Genomic DNA, 21,460 nt, shown 5'->3' on the forward strand with positions numbered 1-21,460 from the left:
CGTCTTTTTGGATTTTCTGCCGATGTTTTATTGCCTTCAATAAAACAGGATGACACTAATCCTATTTTTATCTCAAAAGAGCTGTGGCATCTGGTTTTGATTTCCAACTGATTTAGCTTGCCTGTTGAGATATCTGTAGTCAGCTCCAATATCAATAGCAAGAATTAAGTCACTTTGTAAATATTAACATGTTTTCATATCTTTCACAAAATTATATGATGGTCATATGATTACAGAATAAGGGCTCTAAAACCAGATGAAAATATAAGCTGTGTGTGTCAGAAATATACTAAACTTAGGCCCATTTTAAGATTCATTCATTTGTTGCTGTGTGTAGGTCAGAAATCTTACATAATATGCTGGTTCATCTTCAGAGAGACAAACTTACCAGACATTCTAAACTTAGTATGCTTTCAGTGAAGAGACTGTCTTAAGTGGAAATGTTCTACATAATATTTTATAAGAAAGCTATATTTGGGGGGGGGGGCTCATTTTCTGTTAAGTTCTCCATTTTCTGTTTGGTTACTTCTTGACACACTGTCCATTGTTCTGCAACTGCTGCTAGAGATACACAGAAGAGTAGAGTTTTGTGAGTATCTCCTAAAATAAAGGTGTAGGAGCTGTCATTTGTAACAGATCATGTGGATTATCCACCTGCCTGGATCCATTTTGCCTTTACAGATTCTTCCCATTAGATTTTTGGGAGGGGATGTGGTGGTGTTGAACCTCTGTCATATCTCTAGGTTGTAGGAATAGTCTCCTCAGACATCTGAGAAGGAAAAAAAAAAAGATGAGGTAGAAAAGAAATAGCTAGTCAGCTTAGTGAGTTTAGAATAATATTATCAGATAGGACTTCTGAATACTGATGCCTGTGACAGGGATAGAGTTGATTGTTTTAAATGTGCTACAAGAGACACCCTTGAAAACCATTAGCTAAGCTGATTTTCTCATATCTAGCCCCCCCCCCCCCCAAAAAAAAAATACCAGCTTAAATCTTTCATACCAGATTGTCTGTACTAGGACATTTAAAAACTTCTCTGAGAAGGACTCAACCAGTGGGTCCTTTACCTTCTGAAAGAATTGATAAGACTATAGTATACTGGAATTAACTGGAAACAACTGAAATGAGACTGGAATGAATGTCTTTATGTGTTAATTACCCAAACTTGTGCCAAACAGGTGCCAGTCTCTCCTTTATGGGTACAGTTTTTTTGTACTTTTCAGAATAAATTTTGCACTTTTATAGTTCAGTTAAGAATGCTTTATTAGATGTTATATCCAAGTACTGTCTCCAGTTACAATGCTGATAAACAATATCAGTCTGTAGAAATTTTGGAATGCTGTATACGAGTAACACTGCTGATAAATATATCCAAAGTTTCTGTACGTAATTCTTCTGAATATAATAGTATGGATATTTGACCTGACTTCGGCACTCAGGCTCGAGTGTCTGTACTGCAAAGACCTTTTACATATCAGTCCAAAAACTAACTTCACTGACTCCAGTGACCATGTCTGAATAATGCCAAGCCCTGTAATGTTTTACATGCCTCTTTAGCCTTGGTTTCCAAGCCTAGTCTTGCATGTGCCTCACAGCTATCCATCCTCAACCCCTTTTTCCCATTTTGCACATGGGGTCGGGGTGTCACTTCAGCAGTGACAATCATCTGGAGCCAAGGTTTACACTGCCAGGTTTCTAGCCCTGCCGCGGTAGTTTATCTGTACCACTCACTCACACATGCACTCTCACGTACAGCCAATTTAGAGTGTCCAATCCACCTACTGCATGTCTTTGGAATGTGGGAGGAAACCAGAGCACCCGGAGTCTATTCTTTATCTAACATTCCATTGCAAGAGCACATATCTTTCCCTTGAATAGGAACATTCTTTAGCTCTCCCTGAGAACTATTTCTGCACATTTCACGATTAGCCAGCAAGATTGTTTTCCTTTCTACTGAACTGCATTTCCCTGAAACAAAATGCATAGTGAACTCACCAAGAATACTGTGAAAACCCGCAGTCTGACAGCTCCCCCTGAGGTCCCTAACAAAGCTTTACAGGGTCTTTCTTTTGTAGTTACCTCATATCTGTATTACTAACTGCTGTAATCTGGTTTGAATATACAGGCTTTATGCCACCTTACTCATAATCTGCAGATGTGTCCTGATAGATGGTGATGTACTTTATGGTCTCAAAGGTGCTATTATCTCCAAATAGCTTTAATAGCTCCATATGCAAGAAATATACCTGCTGCATAAATTACCCCATTACCTAGATCTGTAGTCTTTAGAGTCTTTAAGTCTAAGTTGTGATATATGTGTGATATATGTAAAACCTGCAAATAATTCTGAAAATGACTGTCTTTTAGTTCTGTGCTTTTTTTAAACTGATAAGGCCAGGTAATTCTTTCAACCCCGCTGTCCCAGAAGCAGCATAAAGAAAATGCCATACACATTCTCAGCCTGTCTCTGTGTGCCTTCATTTAAGTTAGTCAGAGTACAAACTGTTAATCATGCATATTTTTCTTCCCTATCTCTGTATGCCATAATGGTAAAATTCCACTGTCTATTGCATATGTTTTCTACCTTATGAACTGGTGCCTTTTTGTACCATGACGTCTCTCTCTTATAGCAAATGAAACCTTTCCCTATTGTCCATAGATTGAAATACTCAAACATCATACTGTTTGGTCCATTTTCTTTTTTTGTTATATAGCCTATTAAGCATGATGGCTATTTTTTGAAGACTAACTGAAATTGGCACTAAAGGGATAACTTTATAACTGGTCTTGTAGCATAATTACCATGTATGTATTAACTTGTGTCTGTAAATTTTTGGCTATGTTTGTTATTAATTCTATTTACCTTTTTAATTTCTCTAGTAGATATCTGCCTTCTGAATTTGTGTTGTAAATATTCTGTAAATGTTTGAGTTGTTATAGTTTACTAAAAGACTTTTCTGTATTTCAGACCTGTACCTTTGCATACTGTGTCAGTGTCCTTTTAACGTTCTGTCTAATATACAGTAATTGTGTAACGTGCATTGTAATCTGTAAGTTAGTTAACAAATTAAGCCTGCCCTGTTATGATCCGAGTATATTAAATAACTATTTCTACCTAATAAGCCTGTTATTGTATGAGTGTCATACTCTGAAACTTGACTGAAATTTACATTAATGTTATATTCTGAAATTCGACTTAAATGTACTATACTGAACGCATAAGTATAAATGTCATATTCTGAACCTTGACTGAAATTTACATATTTATACTGAACATTTAAAATAGCTCTGTATTCTGGAAACTAACTAAACTAATACTAAAGGAATATCTTTTGCCAGTTTTACATGAACACACATAAAAGCATAACTGAAATCTGGTAAATGTTATGTTCTTTAAACTATTAGTACCTTTTCGCTGTCATTATTGTCTGAACATAGATAAAAACATAAACTGAAAACTAGCACAGTTATACAACTGTCTGAAAACATGAGGACATTTACATATGTGCTTTAACTCCAATTTACATACATGCACATCTGTTGTACACAGATGTTTCTGTAGATAGTGACTTGTGCACCACAGCTTTTGCCAAGTTTAGGCCTTACTCTGCATTGTCCCAGTCACTGCTGAGGTATTGTTTTATTGTCCTTTTCTGTGTCTTATACCATCCAAACCTCCCCTTTTCCATTTTTTGTGTAAGGCCTGGTGACTGACGTTTTTGACTGTATTTAAAATCAACCTAGAAATTATTTCTGCAAAGCCCCAAAAAACAGTATCATGTCCTTAAATTAACATTTGCAGCTTTAAAAATTATAATCTGATAGCATTACTTGTTGCCCTGACTTTATTTACATTTTCTCCATTAAATAAACATATTCTGCTAATAAATTCTTATAAGTCTGTAAGCAAACTGATAATGTACTATAGTTAACTAAACCAATGTTACTAATGAATATATTGCTTATTGCTCTGACTTTATTTACATTTTTCTGCATGAAATAAACATAAATTCTTTTAAATTTGTAAGCAAACTGATAATGTACTGTAGTGACTTAAAGTAATGTTACTAACAAATACATTCCTAAAAGTCTGTAACTGAAATGGTAATATACTACAGTGAAATGAAAGAGCTGTAACTTTATTATTAAATCAAACATCAGTGGCATTTTTTTCCTGTCATAGCCTCAAATGAAACTAAAGTAGTAACTAACACTGTATTAATATTTTAACATATTTTGCATTTCTGCACCTCTAAAAAAATGAATCATAACTGTTAATCCTTCTACATTTACTTTGTGACCCTCAGGTCCTGACATGCTGTTGTGTGTGTAAATCCCCACCCACTCCCTTAACATAGCCATTCTTTAGCTAACGTCATTTCATTTTTTTTTCAGTGCTACTGAATTCTGCAAGGATTTATCATTTCTGTTTACAATTTTTTTTTATAAATAGTAAGAACTGTAACTGCATAAACTGTCACTAACAGTATTAATTTGATCTTTACCTTCCTGTTTTATGGCATGCAGTACTGTATTTAATTCAGCTTGCTGAGCTGGCCTGTAATCTGATCTGGTGTGCTTGGCAAACTGCAATTGCTGCATGAAATATATACAATCTTGAACCATTTACTTAGACACACATTTATTACTAGAGTTTAACTGATCTGATTCTAGAAGTTTACTTGTCTGTCCTTTATACAAGTAGGTGAAGTTTCTTTATATAGTATACATATTTAGTACTAGCGTTGAACTAACCTGAATCTGGAAGTTTACCTGCCTGTCCTTTATACGAGTATGCAAAGTTTCTTCACCTGGAAGTTTACTTGTCTGTCCTTTATACAAGTATGTGAAGTTTCTTTATATATTGTACACATTTATTACTAGAGCTGAACTGATCTAATTCTGGAACTTTACTTGTCTACCCTTTATACAAGTATAACATAGGAGTTGAACCAGTGGCTTTAATGACACGTAATATTTATGATGCACTTTTTTCTTGCATGGAATCTGAATTTTTGGCTGTACTGTCACTTTTAAAATGTAGCGTTGACTTTAAATTTTGCATTCTGTAAACTAGCAAAACATAATTTAATATCTGTGAATACTTTTTTGTGTCTGTATCAAAATATTATTTATGCATTGCAACACTTTACTACCATAATACAAAGGTCTTAACAATGTCTGCTAAACAAAACAGTAATGCAACAAATTTATTTGCCAAATCTGTAACTGTAAACAATAGACTGACTTCTGGTATACCTTACACATGTGCTTCCAGAATGATAAAAGTGTACCATTATCTTTTTTTTTTTTTCTCACTGGCTAAAGTCTTTCTGAGCACTTCAGCTTATCTGTAATTTATGAATCAGGACATCCACTCTGCCTACTTGGATCTAGTTGAGTCGGTCAAGGTACAACCAAATACTCTGTTTTTGGGTGATCGACTGGGTAAATTATATGTGTTCTAACTCACTTACCCAAAGGTTCCTGACCCTTGTTAATTCCAATGCCCTAGACCAGCTGGTTGACACATCTACAAGGAGCTCAAATATTCTGGATCTGGTGCTCACCAACATGGGGGACCGCTGCACCACCCCCAGTGTGTAGCCTTTCCTGATTAGATCTGACCACAGATCAGTCTCGCTATAAGTAAATATAACACAAAACCACCCCCAGCAACAACTAGACTAAAAAACGTTTTCAAGTCCAATTACAACCTCTTACGTGACAGGATAAATAGCTTCATAGCCCTTCCCCCCACTGATGGAACAGACACCTATGCTGAGTTATACACCAATGCTTTATACAAGCACCTGCACAGTTGAATTGACTCTAGTGTACCTGATGGAATGAAATCAAGATCTTCAAGGAAAAATAAACCTGCCTGGTGGACAGCTGCCATTAATAGTCTGTACAATAGGAGAAAGAAATTGCTGTCTAAGCATAGGAAGGAATGGTCTCAAAACTGGAAACACTCCCTCCTTAACTTAAACAAGCAAATAAGACTGGTAGTGAAGTCCTCCAAAGTTAACTATGAATCCAGATTTGCTTCCCTAGCTAAGGATAACCACAAGGAGTTCTTTATTTACATCTGTAACCTCAAAGGTAAAGCCCAGATTTGGACTGAACTGGTAGTTAAGGGTCCTGCTTATACAGAACCTGTGCATATAGCAAACTTGCTGGCTGACAGGTTCAGTGAAAACATCACTCCCCTGTCCCCACCACATATACCCCATAGCATCCCTAACACCTGTCCCCCATCTAATATCTCTGAGAAGCAGGTCTTAAATGCCCTCTCTAAACCCAAAAACACAGCCTCTGTGGGACCAGACAACACCCTGGCTGTGTTCTACATGGATTAAAACAGGAATTAGCATCACCATTGGGCTCAATTTTTAATCTCAGCTGAAGCACTGGCTTCATCCCAGCAGAATGGATAACAGCTACCATCATCCCTTTGCACAAAGGGGGGGTGCATCCATGGATCCCGGGAATTATAGACCCATTAGCCTGACCAGCTTTATTTGTGAGGCCATGGAATGAATTGTCATGGATCTTATTAACAAAGTGAAATCTCCAAATGCATGACTCCACTCAGTTTGGCTTTGTCAAGGGGAGATTATGTCTGTTAAACTTGGTGGACTTCTTTGAGAGAGTCACCAAAGCTCTAGACAAGGGCAGATCTTTGCATATGGTCTGCCTAGACTTTGCCAAGGCCTTTGAAACAATACCTCACATAGGCATTATTGATACTCACCCCACTGGGTATCAACCCATATATTGTCAAGTGCATTGCAAACTGACTCACTGATAGAACTCATATGATCAGAATAGAGGACTCCACCTCCTCTAGCAGTCCTGTAACCAGTGGTGTTTTCACAGGGGTCTGTTCTGGGACCCTATGCTGTTTGGAATCTACTTCTCCAAAGTACAGGCTAAAACTGAAGGAATATGGCTGACAAAGTTTGCAGATGACTGCAAACTGGGACCGATTATTGAAATCCCTAGTGATGTCAACATCTTGCAAGAAGGTCTTACACAGACTGACTGGTCTTAAAATGTATTATTATCCCCTTCGGCAAGGGTAATGTTCCTGCAAACTACCACATCAATAGCAGTACCCTAAGCACACAGTCAGTGGTGAGAGATCTGGACACACAGGTCGAATGTGACCTTAACTTTGATCACCATGTCTCCACACTGGTAAGAAGGGCATTTTCTAATGCTCATCTCATTAGTAAGGGCATTGCCTCCAGAAAAAAAGAGGTTATAACCCCCCCAGTACTCTTCCCTCATCAGGCCAATAACAGAGTACAACACTCCCTTTTAGTATGTTAGCATGTTCCTTTCCAAACACCTGCAGCAATTGGAGAAAACACAAAAGTTCCTTACAAAGAAAATTCAGTTTCTTAAAGATCTGTCTTATACAGACAGACTGAAATAATTGTCACTTTACTGTGTGTCATACAGACTGCTCAGAGGTGACCTGCGCTTTGCATATACAGCAGTCTGACCCAGCTTTAATGAAAATGCTGCACATTCGCAAGTCAGATGGCATGTGGGTTACTCACTCAAAGGACCTTGTATGTGACATCAACAAAACTTGCTGGAGAGACAGATTTGTCTCACAGAGGTTGCCCCACCTTTGGAACAAGCTTCCTGTTCATGTTAAACAAAGCCCCTCAACCCTATTTAAGGGTAATTTGGACAATTGAATGAGTAACCGGAAATTCACCCTGGGGGTTCCACCTGTGTCCCTCTTGGACAGGGGCAATAAATGCTGATTTTAGTGTCTGCTTGAACCAGACACCTTTGGGAACACAGGTAATAGGTAAAAAACTTTCTTACACTGTGAAGGACCCCAATGAGGAAGAGAAAAGGCAAACACTACTAAGGAATTTTTAGTAGTGTTTGCCTTTGGGAACACAGGTTAAACTTGGCTAGGCTTGTGAGGGCCCTGGGGCTGTTAGCCTAGTAACCTCCTATGATCCATAAATCTGTATGTTCCTGCTGTAACCAATTCTTCAAATTCTGTAAATTTGCACAAACTACTGCATGCAAATTCTTACAGGTATCATCTTTGTCTACTACTGTACATTCTGTAGCATTTTTATTTTTGCATAAAATCTTGTTACTGAAGTCTAAAGCAACATATAACTCTTGATGACATGTCCATACCTAGTACTCTTCAAACTCTTAATTGCTGTAATCTTTGACCCTTTAAATCCTAACAAAACTGCATTTGTGTCCTCTAATAAAGGTCTGTTTGTAACTGAAGTTGATTTGTCTGTATTAATAAGTACATTATTCAATAATTTTCTATAAACAATGAAAAAGATGTTTCTTTCAACCTTAAACAACTGATAAATAATCTGGTCTGGCGCTGGACTGCCACACCCTTTACAGATCAGCTGAAAATCCTTTTTTATAGAACTAGCAACAACACTGACTTGAACTATGGTATGCTTTTCTTCTTTACTTTGCCCTGACATACAAGTAATAACGTTGACTTGAGGTAAGGTGTGCATTTCTTCTTTACTTTGCTCTGAAATCTGTATATCATTTATGCTAGTGTTTACTTTATCAGACTGATGAAAAACTACACTCTGATCCCTCTCATCCCCCCTCAGTGCAATATTTGCACTGGTTGTGAAAACAATAAACTAGAATTTGACATTTTGAACATTTCTGTTTGAAATAATGTGAACTTGAGGCATTGCAAATGTTTACTTTGTTTCGTCGAGAAATATGCATGTTAAATATATTGACAGTGTTAATGTCTGTATTTACAATACTACTACTTAACTCTGTACTTTGAATTACATGTAAACTAGAGTTTATTACATTCTGAACATTTGTGTCTGAAATTCTACTATGACTTAACTCTGTGTCTTGAATTACATGTGCTGTAGCACTTACACCAATGTCTGAAGACTGTAAACAAGAATTACTGACAGAAGCTAACTCATTCTGCAAATCATGAGATAATATGTCTGTTGCAGTGTGCTTCTGTGATTTAATCATTTGCGACTGGAAAGATGCAGCGTTCCTGAACTAATAACCTTTACATTTAAATGAATATTTCTGGAACACAGTTTTTAGACTGATTTACCCAATTTTTAATTTTAAACCAAACAATTTACTAGTGTCTTTACTGTGGAAGCATTGTTTGACTTATTTGTAAAATGTATCCTAATTGATGTATTTAAACTTTTTTTTATAATTACTGCTTGACTTTGCTAAAAAGTACATAAATACATAAATATATGATTAATGTGTCTTAACGTCTGCAGATTTGTAAATTTTTTTTCTTCTTGGCTGTGTGATGTCACACTGGAAACTTGAAGGTTTGGGGAGATGGTGAAAATGTCTTTTATATTCTGAAGGAACATTGCTGAAGTTTGTAGATTAGATTTCCTGAAGTACTGCTGGTCTGTTGATGCTCTGTGAGGCTTTTCCTGAAGTAGTGTTTTGAGCAAACACGCAATTTGTCTAACAGCTGCAATTACTGTATGTCGTCATCTCCCCTCTAGAAAAACACCAGTGTGCTGCTGAAAAGTCCGTTATAAAACTCTTCTGCTGTAGTTATTGATAGACTGAAAAAAAGTGTTATTGTCAGAGACTGCTTTTACCTTGCTCAGAAGTCCATTTTGTAGATTATACATAGTCTGACTGCTGATAAGGCTTCTATGGGGTTTTGGGACTTATTTTAACTGTTGTCCCCCCTTCAATGGTAGGCTCACCATTGAAAGAATTGATAAGACTGTAGTGTACTGGAATTAACTGGAAACAACTGAAATGAGACTGGAATGAATGTATTTAATTACCCAAACTTGTGCTGAACAGGTGCCAGTCTGTCCTTTATGGGCCAAGTCTTTTTGGACTTTTCAGAATGAATTCTGCACATGTTGTTGTTCAGTTAAGAATGCTTTATTAGATGTTAATATCCGAATACTGTCTCCAGTAACCATGCTGATAAACAGTACCAGTCTGTAGAAATTCTGCAATGCTAGATAACATTAGCAGTGCTGATAAATATATCCAAAGTTTCTACACATATATTCTATTTCTTCTGAATAATATTAACTGAAACAGTCTTTTCCTCCTGCATAGTATGGATATTTGACATGACTTTTGTACTCAGGCTCAAGTATCTGCACTGCAAAGACCTTTTGCATATCAGTCCAAAAGCTAACTTAACTGACCTCAGTGACCATGTCTGAAGTATATACTAATAATACCAAACCCTGTAATGTTTTACATGCTTCTTTAACTTTAGTTTCCAAGCCTTGTCTTGCTTATGTCTCAGACTGTTCTTTGTCTAACATACCATTGCAAGGATGCATATCTTTCTCTTGAGAAAGAACCATTCTGTATCTCTCCCTGAGAGCTGTTATTTCTGCACATCTCTTGCTTAGCTAGCAAGATTATCTTTTCCTTTCTACTGTCTTTCCCTGAAACTGAATGCATAGCGTACTCGATAAGAATACAATAAAAATTGTCCGCATGAGATGGAGAGGGAGGTCCAGGGTTTATCTCCCTTCTTCCCTCCCATTGCTGTAACATCAGATGCAGCTCGTTGAATCCCATGCTGAGAGAGAGAGAAATAAAAGAAAAAAAATGCTGAACATTGCTCCAAGGCCTGAACCAAACTCTTATCAAATGTCAAAATCATATCAAAGAGATGAAACTGACAGAACGTGATGTGAAATTGGTTTACTTATTTAGTTAATATATGCATGTATGTGTTTTATTTTATTAATTCCTTGATGAAGAAATTGCACATATAATTAGGACAGATGTCACTCCCTTTTAAAGTGGTACTTATTTGAAGGCCAAAGCAACAAAACGTGAAACAGAAGTTATGCAAAACACCAGTTAATACGCAGTGATATTTCATTACAGGAAATTGATGAAGGTGAATGCATTTAGTAAATTTCTAATGCAGGTTATAGTAGAAAATGCAGCAGAGGCATTACAGTGTATATAGGAAAGTCTGTGGAAACCTCAACAATATCAAGAAGATACATTCTGCTGAATTTTGATTAAGGATATGAACATGTAAAATTGACTTTGCAGGCGTTGACTACTATTTTCTTAAAAACGGTAGCTAAAAAGTGACGGAACAGTGTGTGAAACGGACATTTCAAATACATACTTATGATTTTTGTTGGAAGTGAAAGGCAGCAGACTTCATGCTTTGTTCATTTAGCTGCATTTTTGTTCTTCCTTTATCTATTAATGAAACAAGAAACTTATTATGACTGTGCATCATAATTAAAGTATGTGACCTTGCTGATTGCTAATGTTGACCTTTTTTTGTGTGTTTCTTAGGTTATATTTTTGACAACACTGTTTTACCTGTTAAGTTCCAGTGACCAATATTACAAACCAGTAAAGTGGGTCATTAGCCTAACACCTCTTTCCCAGCCTGGTCCTTCATCCAATATTGTAGGGCAGTCTGTGGAGGAAGCTATAAGGTTAGTATGCCTGTTTGGAAAAATGCCAGAATATTACTGAATTATATTTTGTATCTTTTGAGCTATAGTTTGTAAACAGGGCACCCTAAAATAGGTCAAATATTACATATTTCAGACCTGAGCAGCTTTACAGTTTAACTTCAGAACTTTTTGTAGAAGCTATTTACTCTTTATAATGCCTTCCACTGGTGCTAGGATGAGCCTAGTAAACTTTTGTTAGGAAATGTGTGACTGTTCGCAGTATTACCAGCACCTGTGTCTTCATGTTTCTACTGATCTGTTTAGATCTACATAATATATATTTATATTTGTCTGTGTGTGTTTGTTTATTTTAGCATGGTATGCTATCTGCTTCATCTTATGGGTTTCCTACCTAGTGTCCCACATCCACACCGGGTCTGCCAGCTCTCCATTTCTCCCTTGGACTTCCACTGAAGAAGCTGAGGCAATTCATGGAACCTAAGGGTATCCTGGGGGTCTCAGCCCAAGTATCTACCAGGGATTGTCGCAGGGAATGTCCACATAACTGCCCATCCCTTCCTCTCTGTCAGTTTCCTGAGGCAGTAATTGAACCCAGATCTGCAGGGCTGTAGTTAGGACTTTTATCACCTCTTGCCACTGGAGTGAGGACACACACACACACACACACACCTTGAATTTTGAATAAAAAGTTTTTTTTCCATAAACATGTAAACTATGCATTAGCACATTCAAAGAACACAAGGCAGAGATCAGTGTTGTCTACTCCAACAAGCTTTATTCCTGATAAATGATTTTATCCTTAGACTACTTCAGATCTGTGAAACCATTTATACAGCATTAAACAGTACAAGAAGGTGGGGGGGGGGGGGTTGTATAGTAACCACTTGAGTAACTCCATTTACTTAAAGATCAGATGTTTGGGGAGATAGTCAATCAGCAACTAGCCATAAGTTGAATTAAGGTTGGATGCTTTCTCCAGCATAATTTGAATGCTGTTTTTAGATTTGCCAGTATGTTTTCAGAGAGATGAGTTCACAGGATAAGAAGTTGGAGTAGATAAAATCTTAAATGTAAAAATTAGGGATTAAAATATATATTTATAGTAACGTTTAAAATCCAGTTGAAAGGGAGTATGAAAAGGGAGAGTGATGGGGTATAAATTAAAAGATAAAATAAAAAGGCTACTGTGCACCCAATTTCCCCAGCCCCCTGAGTTGTCCAGTATACCAGTGTCATCACTTTTGTTCTAGTATAGAGATTCTTCATATCCAGAGTGGAGAAAAAATGTCTTTAAAAGAAAACAATGGAATGTATAATAACTGAGTACATGGTTGCAGATAATTAAATTCAAAGTCAAACTGAAAATATGGATAAAAAAAAAAATACATGCAAAGTAACATATAATAACTAAAATCGAAAACACAAAAACAACAAACGTGTCCTAGCAATTGAACCTGCTGTTACAGTATTGATGGCATTGAAATCTGATAATCTCATATTGACACCAAAGGGTAAAAAGGTCACACACACACAATTCAGTAAAAACTGCAAGAAAAACCCAGCCAAGCTAGAATTTTCACTGTGTAATTATTTAATCCTCCTGTACTGGAGGCCCATCTGATATGTGCAAATGTAAGTTATCATACAGTGAAAAATCTTGCTTGGCTAGGTTTTTCTTGCAGTTTTTATTGAATGGTTTGCCTCTGTGACCTTTTTCCCCTTTGATGTGGATGTTAGTTGGGATATTTTGCAGGCACTTCAATCTTTATGGGCGTCATTTGGGTTTAAAGAACATATGTTTCTTCTGAAGGACAACCAAGCTACCTGTGCTGACAGGGTCAGTAAAATGGCTGAAACATGAATGCCCACAGCTAGTGGGGTTTGACTTTGTTGGCCTGAATGTAATCATAAAGATGGAAAAGTTAAAAACATCATGAATATTCAGAAGCCATGTATCTGAAACACTTTTTTTTTCCTTAAGGGTTCATTTGCATATATCTCATGGGCCTCCAGTACAGGAGGTTTAAGGTATCACACAGTGAAAATTCTACCCTTCACTGGATTATCTCATATTAAGTGTGTAACCTTGTTTCCATTCTAGATCCATGCATCATTAACCATTCTTTTACCCAGTAAATTATGTATGGCTTGTTATTATGTTGCACCACAACCTACAGAATGCCTTTATGGTATAACATGTCAAATGTCTTTGTGTGGTCCAAGACTACAAGTCCCTGATCATCAGCCATGCTTTTATTATATCATAAAATTTTAATGCATTAGTCATTGTAGACAGTTCCTTCGGGGACCAGTGCTGATTGATATCTGCAGGTGAAGTACAGAATCATAACTTAGCTTTATAGATTTAGTACTAGGCTGCCCTTGTGGTCCATTTTAAGCCTAGCCGATTATTCCATTTGAGAATCAAAACCTTCATTTTGTCTGTATGGTAAACGTCTTAACCATTTTGCCAGCCTCCATCAAAAAAATTGCTGAGGATCGAATCCAAGACGTCCTACATTCAAAGCCTGTGCTCTAACACTGTGCTGCACCCCCCTAGGATAAGATCTGAAAAATATTCTTTCTGACATCTGTCTCAAGTGAGTTCTGTATGCACTGTTATCTGAGCCAGTCATTATAATAACAAGAGTTTGTAAATTTGCAATCTGTTAATCTTTGATCTGGAAGGACTTCACTGAAAACTACTTCATGTGATATAAGGTACTGTGTAATCAGTTCTTTTGTACTTTTCTTATGATTACTGGGACAGAATTCATTTCTAATAGGCATGACCCAAAGCCAGCCTGCTAAGTAAGAAATGAGGAAAGGATAATAGGCAGGAATATATACCCAGAAGTTATGAATGAATCAGTCAAAAGCCTTTCCTTTACTGAACTTACTTATTGTAAGTGCCTTACACAGTTACACTTTCCTTCTGCAGAGAGGATGATTCTAATGAACCATGCTGTCACTGTAACAGCACAGTGTAGTAAGTAGTGTCTTTATTGTTTTCTTCCTCTACCCTCAATTGCTCCTCGTTCCCATCACCATCAAGTCTGTAACCCATACACCTAATTGGACCATTTGTTTCTGTAGAAATGAAAGACATTTGGCCCATTTGTGCCTTTCGGGTCAGGGATTAAATGATGGAGGTAGTGCCATGACCTCCTAGAAGTTTTTTTTCTTGCTTAGCCTTCTCCTTCCCCACTGCAAATTCCCTCTTACAACCTAAGGGATTGGTGTGCAGTTGGTATATGTGAGATCACAGCTCATACTTGTGTGAGTAATGTTGTCAGTTCATTAAGTGCTGTACCTGTTGAAGGGAAGCATCTTCACTGATAGCTAGTCTCCACCAGAAAACTGAAGTGCAGTTCAATGTATTTATTTATTTAGAATTTGTTATCTAGGGTAGAGCACTGATCTCAGTGGACCTTTTTCAGTCTCAGCCTGGGTAAAAGCAATTGGTACATACTGACAATTGAGGCATTCTTGTTGTTTACATCCCTACCCTCCTCCAAAAGAAAGGTAAGCAAGCTGTGAGTTGTCACCTTGCTTTTTCTCTGACTAGCTTCTCCATTTCCTTATTTAATAATGAACCCTGTGTGATGAACCTCCACCTCTGGGCCAGTAATCAAGGAGCCTCAATCATCACCACTGGCATCAGTGGGGGATGTTCATTAAAGGATAACAGGTACACATGCAGTATCTCCAGATGCAGCTCCCTACGTCAAGCACAGTTTTCCTTAAGAGCACGCAAGGAATACAGTCAGTCCAGGCTGGTTCCTCTCTCTTTCTCCAGATACCCAGTAAGACTCCCCACCGGCACAGCTATAGAGTTGAGCCCTTAGCCAGGGTTCCAAGCCAAGTCCTCCAACACTCATTCTCTCCAGCCAGTGCTTTGTGTCCCTGCCCAAGTAGCTGACACACACGCACTTTGAGATTTGATTTACATGCGCACACACCCTGGGAAAGGCTGGCACAGGTTTACTAGCTATGCCCCCTTTTGCCCAGACTATAGGGTAGTTATCACTGCCACCAGAACCCCTCAACAGCTACTTTAAGACCCTTACAAGGGTACTCAGTATACTGAGTGAAATTAATATTAATACAAATGGCAGTTTGACCAAGAGCAAGGCTATTAGGAGTGGCCCAAACAGTGTTACCAAATAAATATGCAAGTACTCTCAAAACTTAAATATCTCTACAAAGATCAGCCGCAATGAAAGGTTTACATTTTTTTTTTATTTTTATTTATTTACTTAACATTTGTTAACTGGGAAAGTCCAACTTGGAATGGAGCCAATTTTCAGTGGAGGCCCGGGGAGAAATACTGCAGACACATGTTTTTGTAATGTGGGAGGAAACTGGACCACCCAGAGGAAACCCACACGAATGCGGGGAGAACATGCAGACTCCACACAGAAGGCACTCCAGCCAAGAATCAAACCGGAGAACCTCTTGCCATGAGGCGACAATGCTACTGCTGCACAACTGCACTGTCCAAATATATTTAATAATAAATAATAAAATAACATTAAAATACTAAGTATATATTCACAGTGATGACAGAGTTCAGATCACAGGAAACATTTAAAATAACACAAGTATAGGCTCAGACAAATAAAGAAGAACAATATCTAAACTAAGCTTTACTATATTCCTGACTGAAAACAATGGGAACCTCCAAACACTTGACCCTACCCAGTTCGGTTTTGTTAAGGGCAGATCATGCCTACTAAACCTGGTTGACTTCTTCGAGACAGTCACCAAGGCCATAGACGAGGGAAAGGTGATTCACACAGCCTACCTTGATCTCGCCAAGGCGTTCGACACCATTCCTCATTCGGGTATTATAGAAAAACTCACCAGCCTGAACATAAACCCCTACGTCACAAGATGGTTGCCAACTAGCTTACAGACAGAACTTACACAGTAAGAATAGCGGGCTCCAGGTCTGACTCTAAACCAGTCACAAGTGGTGTCCCGCAAGGCTCGGTTCTGGGACCCCTACTGTTCGGCATATATTTCTCAGGAGTACAGGCAAACACAGCAGGACTATGGTTAACCAAGTTCGTCGATGACTGCAAACTGGGAGCCATAATTGACTCTCTGGCTGACAACGGACATCCTTCAAAAAGGCCTTATTGAGACAGACACCTGGTGTCAAAGTCATGGCCTCAAGCTAAATGCCAAAAAATGCATAGTCATCCTGTTTGGGAAAAACAAAACACCCACGAATTACCACATAGGCGGCAGCCCCCTTAATACAGAAGAGGTAATAAGAGGCCTGGGGACCCAGGTAGATAGTAATTTCTCCTTTGACAATCATATTGCCAAAGTAGTTAGGAAATCCTTCTATGTGGCCCATCTAATTACTAAGGGGTTTGCATCTAGAAATAAAGAGGTTATAGTGCCCCTCTACTCGTCACTCATCAGACCCGTCATAGAGTACAATGCCCCATTTGGGATGTACCTCACAAGACACTTCCAACAGCTGAATTACTGGCCTCAAACATATGTCCTATACAGCCCGACTGAAAAAACTCCAGCTGTACTCAGTGGCATATCACTTACTCAGAGGTGATCTCTGCCTGACTTACAAAGCCATGTCCAACTCAGAATTGATGGACATGCTCCACCTAAAAAAATCCAAGTCACTGTGAGCCATGCGCTTTAGTGAGCTAAACCTCGCCACAACAATAAATAGAACATGCTGGAGGGATAGATTCCTGTCACAGAGACTCCCCATGCTTTGGAACAAAATTAATAACTACATTAGGCAGGGCCCCTCACTAACACTCTTCAAGAGAAGCCTTGACGAGTGGATGGGTAACAGAAAATGCACCCCTGGGATCACTTCATTGGCTCTGATTGACAGAGGCTCAGTTAATTAATCAATGGGGTGGCGAAAGCCGACACACTCTGGCTAGGCTTAAAAATGCCCTCGGGCAGATAGCCTTGTACCTACCTATGAACTTAAGAGCATCACTACTCCCTACTTACTTAATAGAGCAAGGCAGATGATGTGGTGCATGGTCCTTGTTGTCAGACCAAAGACAGAATTCAGAATCTCACTAAGAGACTTCTCAAAATAATATCTAAAATATTACTTGTGGGATAGCTTGCAGAATGGCATCTAAACATCCAGATCTTAAAATCATCAGCTCCACAATTAGGCAATGAAGAAATAATATATACCAACCTCAAAATAAACCAAAACAAAACTATCAACATAATTGGATGCAACTTCCCTTCTGACCAAAACATCCCTCCACTAGAAAACCTCCTCAGCTGGTCTACCCACCATCTCCCCCAAGAAGCTATCATTTTAGGTGATTTCAATATTGGCTGGCAATCCTGTTCTGGCAACAATCCAACCCATCATATAAACCTTCATGGCTTCACCCAACTAGTCCAGTCACCAACCAGGATAAATAAAAAGTCCAGCAAGCACACTACCCTGGATTGGATACTAGTCAGTAAGAGCCCCCAGTCATATATAACAGGCTGCTTATCAGATAGCCTCAGTGATCACTCCCCAATATTCCTACTCAAAAAATACCTATACCAAGCTAAACCAAACCTGTCATCTACCGTCAAATACATAAAAAACTAAACTTTAACCCACTCACATTCATCTCATCCCTCAAAGAATGTAACTGGCATCCCCTAAAGTACCTCAGTCTTGATGACGCAGTTGAATTTTTTAATACTACCTTCCTGAGCATCCTTAATTACCATGCCCCCATAAGACTTTCCAGAACGAAAGCACAACCCTCCCCATGGCTACAGAAAACCACTAAGTCAGAAATGAAAAACAGGGATAAAGCCTGGGAGCACTGGCACAAAATCAAAAACCCCTCAACTAGACAGAAATTCCTAGAACTACGCAATAGAGTTAAAAAGCTAATAAAACAGGACAGATTCCAATGCTTCCAGTCTGCCCTAGACTCTTCCCAACACAGCCCCAAACACTTCTGGTTCTCCATAAACCCTGTCCTCCACCCAGGTAAAGTCAGTACCACTCCTCCTAACATCCCTCACTCCTCCAAAAATATTGCTACCTCATTCAACACACACTTCACACAAACCATACTATCACTAGCTAAACAACACAACCCCCCTCCCCTCCAAACCACCCCTTCAACTAGTAATCTCCCCACTGCCTTATATTTTTCTCCTGTACCTACCTCCAACATAAAAAAAACCCTTAACTAAACTTAAGCCCACCAAATTAGCAGCAGACAACCTCCCAAGTGAATACCTACAAATCGCAGCTGATGCTCTGGCCTACCCAGTATCCATCTTGATTAACCAATCTCTGTCAGAAAGTTACGTTCCCACACTGTGGAAAGTATCACATATAATTCCCCTCCACAAGGGCAGCCCCTCCACAGAACTAACCAATTACCTCCCCATAGCTATTCTCTCTCCACTCTCCAAAATACTAGAGAGATGCATACATTCTCAGGTCTCAGACTACCTCCTTACTAACAACCTCCTTTCCAATACTCAGCATGGTTTCCGACCAAACCATTATACCACCACTGCCTTACTCTCCTTTACTAACACTATCCTTCAGCATAAAAACAATGGCTATCTCTCCTCTGCTACTTTCCCAGACCTATCTAAAGCATTTGACATGGTCCCACACAAACAACTCATCTCTGTCCTCAATAACCTATCCTTCTCTCAATCAGTCACCAACTGGTTTCAGAGTTACCTGCTGACCACCAACAATCCGTTGTATGGCAGAATGACATATCTCCCCAACTACCTGTCTCCATAGGGGTTCCCCAAGCATCCATCCTTGGACCCCTACTCTTCTCTGTTTTCACCAGTAATCTAGCCTCTGCCACCAAACATGGCGCACACATACAATACGCAGATGACTCAACCATCATCTGCTCAGCCCAGTCCCTACCCAAACTGCAAAAAGTCACACAGGAAGCCTTTTCCTCTGTTGAAACTTGGTTATCCGATGCCCAATTAATACTCAACCCAAACAAAACTAAACTACTCATCTTCCAACCCACCAAACATACTCAAAACAACTCTCACTTTAACATCACAGCAGAAGACAACACCACTATATACCCAACTGAACACACCAAATTGCTAGGAGTGGAAATAGACAATAAACTAAAATTTGACATTCACATATCCATGACCGTAAAAAAAGTCCACAAAAAAACTAGGAGCATTATACAGAAGTAAGCTGCTTCTCACCAAAGCAGCAAAGATTTCAATAGCAAATTCCCACCTCATCTCCACCCTACTTTATGCTTCTCCAATATATACCAACCTAAGGCAATGTGATCTAAACAAGCTAGAGACCTGCTACAACAAAATCGCCAAATTCGCCACAGGGGCATCCTACCGTAGTCACCACTGTCTCTCACTTGCTGAACTCCCTCACCTCCTTCAGTGGTATCAACTATCACTCACCCACAAACTAGTAAACCATCCACTAAATGTCCCATCCCTCCAGAATCTACTCCAACCCTATCGCACCACCAGACTACTAAGATCCAGCAACAAAAATCACTTGCAGATCACTAAACCCAGTAACTCTGCTGGTCAACCACTATTCTCTTGCACCATAGCCAAATTATGGAACTCCCTCCCACCCACAATTACCTCCGTACCATCATGCACCCACTTCAAAACTTTACTAAAAGCGCACCTAAAAACATGCTGGCTATGCCCTTGCAACTCCCACTCTAATATCACCCATCCCATCCAACCACTACCTTTCTTTCCACCCCACTAACTACCTTGATTATAGCAAGCTCAGATGCTCATAAGCCTAGTACTTATTATACAGCAGGAACTTCTCATTATAACATTTGTTAATGTCTGTTGTGTACTTCGCAGATAAAGATTCTAGTTGTCTACTGATGTACTATGATGTTCATCGTGCATACAGCTGCAGTCATAACAGATGGGTTCTCCTGCCGTCAGGCGGGTCCTCGGTCGGCCGAATTCCAAAGTCTAGGCCCGGCGTCGGTTGTCGTCGCTTCTTCCCTGACGTCAGTGCGACAGGGGTATAAAGGAACCAGCCGACGCCATTTTCTTCAGTCTTTCTTGCCGCGCGGTGCCCGAAGCAGAAGCAGTTCGCAAGTACCGGTCGGCCAGCTCCTGAGATTACGAAATTTGGAAACCAAAGTCTTCTTAAAAGCTAAGTACCCCGTTGGGGAAACTTTTCTTGCCTCAGACCGATGTCAGACAAAGTTAATAATTGTATTTCTTGTGGGAAGCAAATACCGCATAAGGATTTCCATTCCCTCTGTATACCTTGTTTAGGCCCAGACCACGACGTCTCGGTCTGTCGCTTTTGTGCTACATTCAACAAACGCACTATTAAGCGTCGGGCAGAGTTCGCCCAGCATTATTTTGGGAAAGCATTTAACTATACTATGTCGTCGGATACTCCGACTCCGGTTTTGTCTAAAAAACGCAAAGACAAGGACCGACACACGAGGTCCGCGGCCTCTACTGACACCACGCCAAAGCCGACTACACGTGGTCCGGTTCTCAGTGAGGCGCCTACGCAGCCCCTGATTACTGACGACACTTCTTTGACGGTGTCTCCTGTACCCGAGGTCGCAGGCTCCTCGGCCCAAACCCCGACTACAGATACCGAAGCAACTCTTGGCGTTGAAACTCAGAATGTGGACAGGTCCACCTCCACTCAAGGTGTCTTCAGACCTTCCTCTTCTTTCTCCATCAAGGCTTTCACAAAGTCTAAAACAACCATGCACTCTAAGAGACCAGCTACACAGGGCCCATCTCCAGGCCCCATGCCTAAGAAACAGATGCTTAAAATGGCTGAGGATTTAATTACTCTAATCAGAGGTTCTCAGCCCCACCGGACAAAGGCCCAGAGTGGAGGAAGATTCCCCTCCTCTGATCAGGGCTCCATTATTTCAGAGCACTCTGATGATGAGGAACATTCTTACTCCCCTTTTGAAGACTCTGATGGAGGAGTCCATCC

General features: G+C 39.4%; 1 protein-coding gene across 1 annotated transcript in view; it reads left to right on the forward strand.

The window, feature by feature from the left end:
- TMEM245 (transmembrane protein 245) overlaps positions 1-21,460 on the forward strand; it is a 1,232,464-nt gene that overhangs the window by 998,246 nt on the left and 212,758 nt on the right. The window contains exon 14 of the mRNA XM_044065650.1: positions 11,336-11,481. Within this exon, the coding sequence (XP_043921585.1) occupies positions 11,336-11,481 (146 nt within the window). The remainder of the gene's footprint in view (positions 1-11,335; positions 11,482-21,460) is intronic.

The sequence above is a fragment of the Protopterus annectens genome, chromosome 3.part0 (genome assembly GCF_019279795.1).
Source record: "Protopterus annectens isolate FY-2018-M chromosome 3.part0, PAN1.0, whole genome shotgun sequence".
Lineage (NCBI taxonomy): Eukaryota > Metazoa > Chordata > Ceratodontiformes > Protopteridae > Protopterus > Protopterus annectens.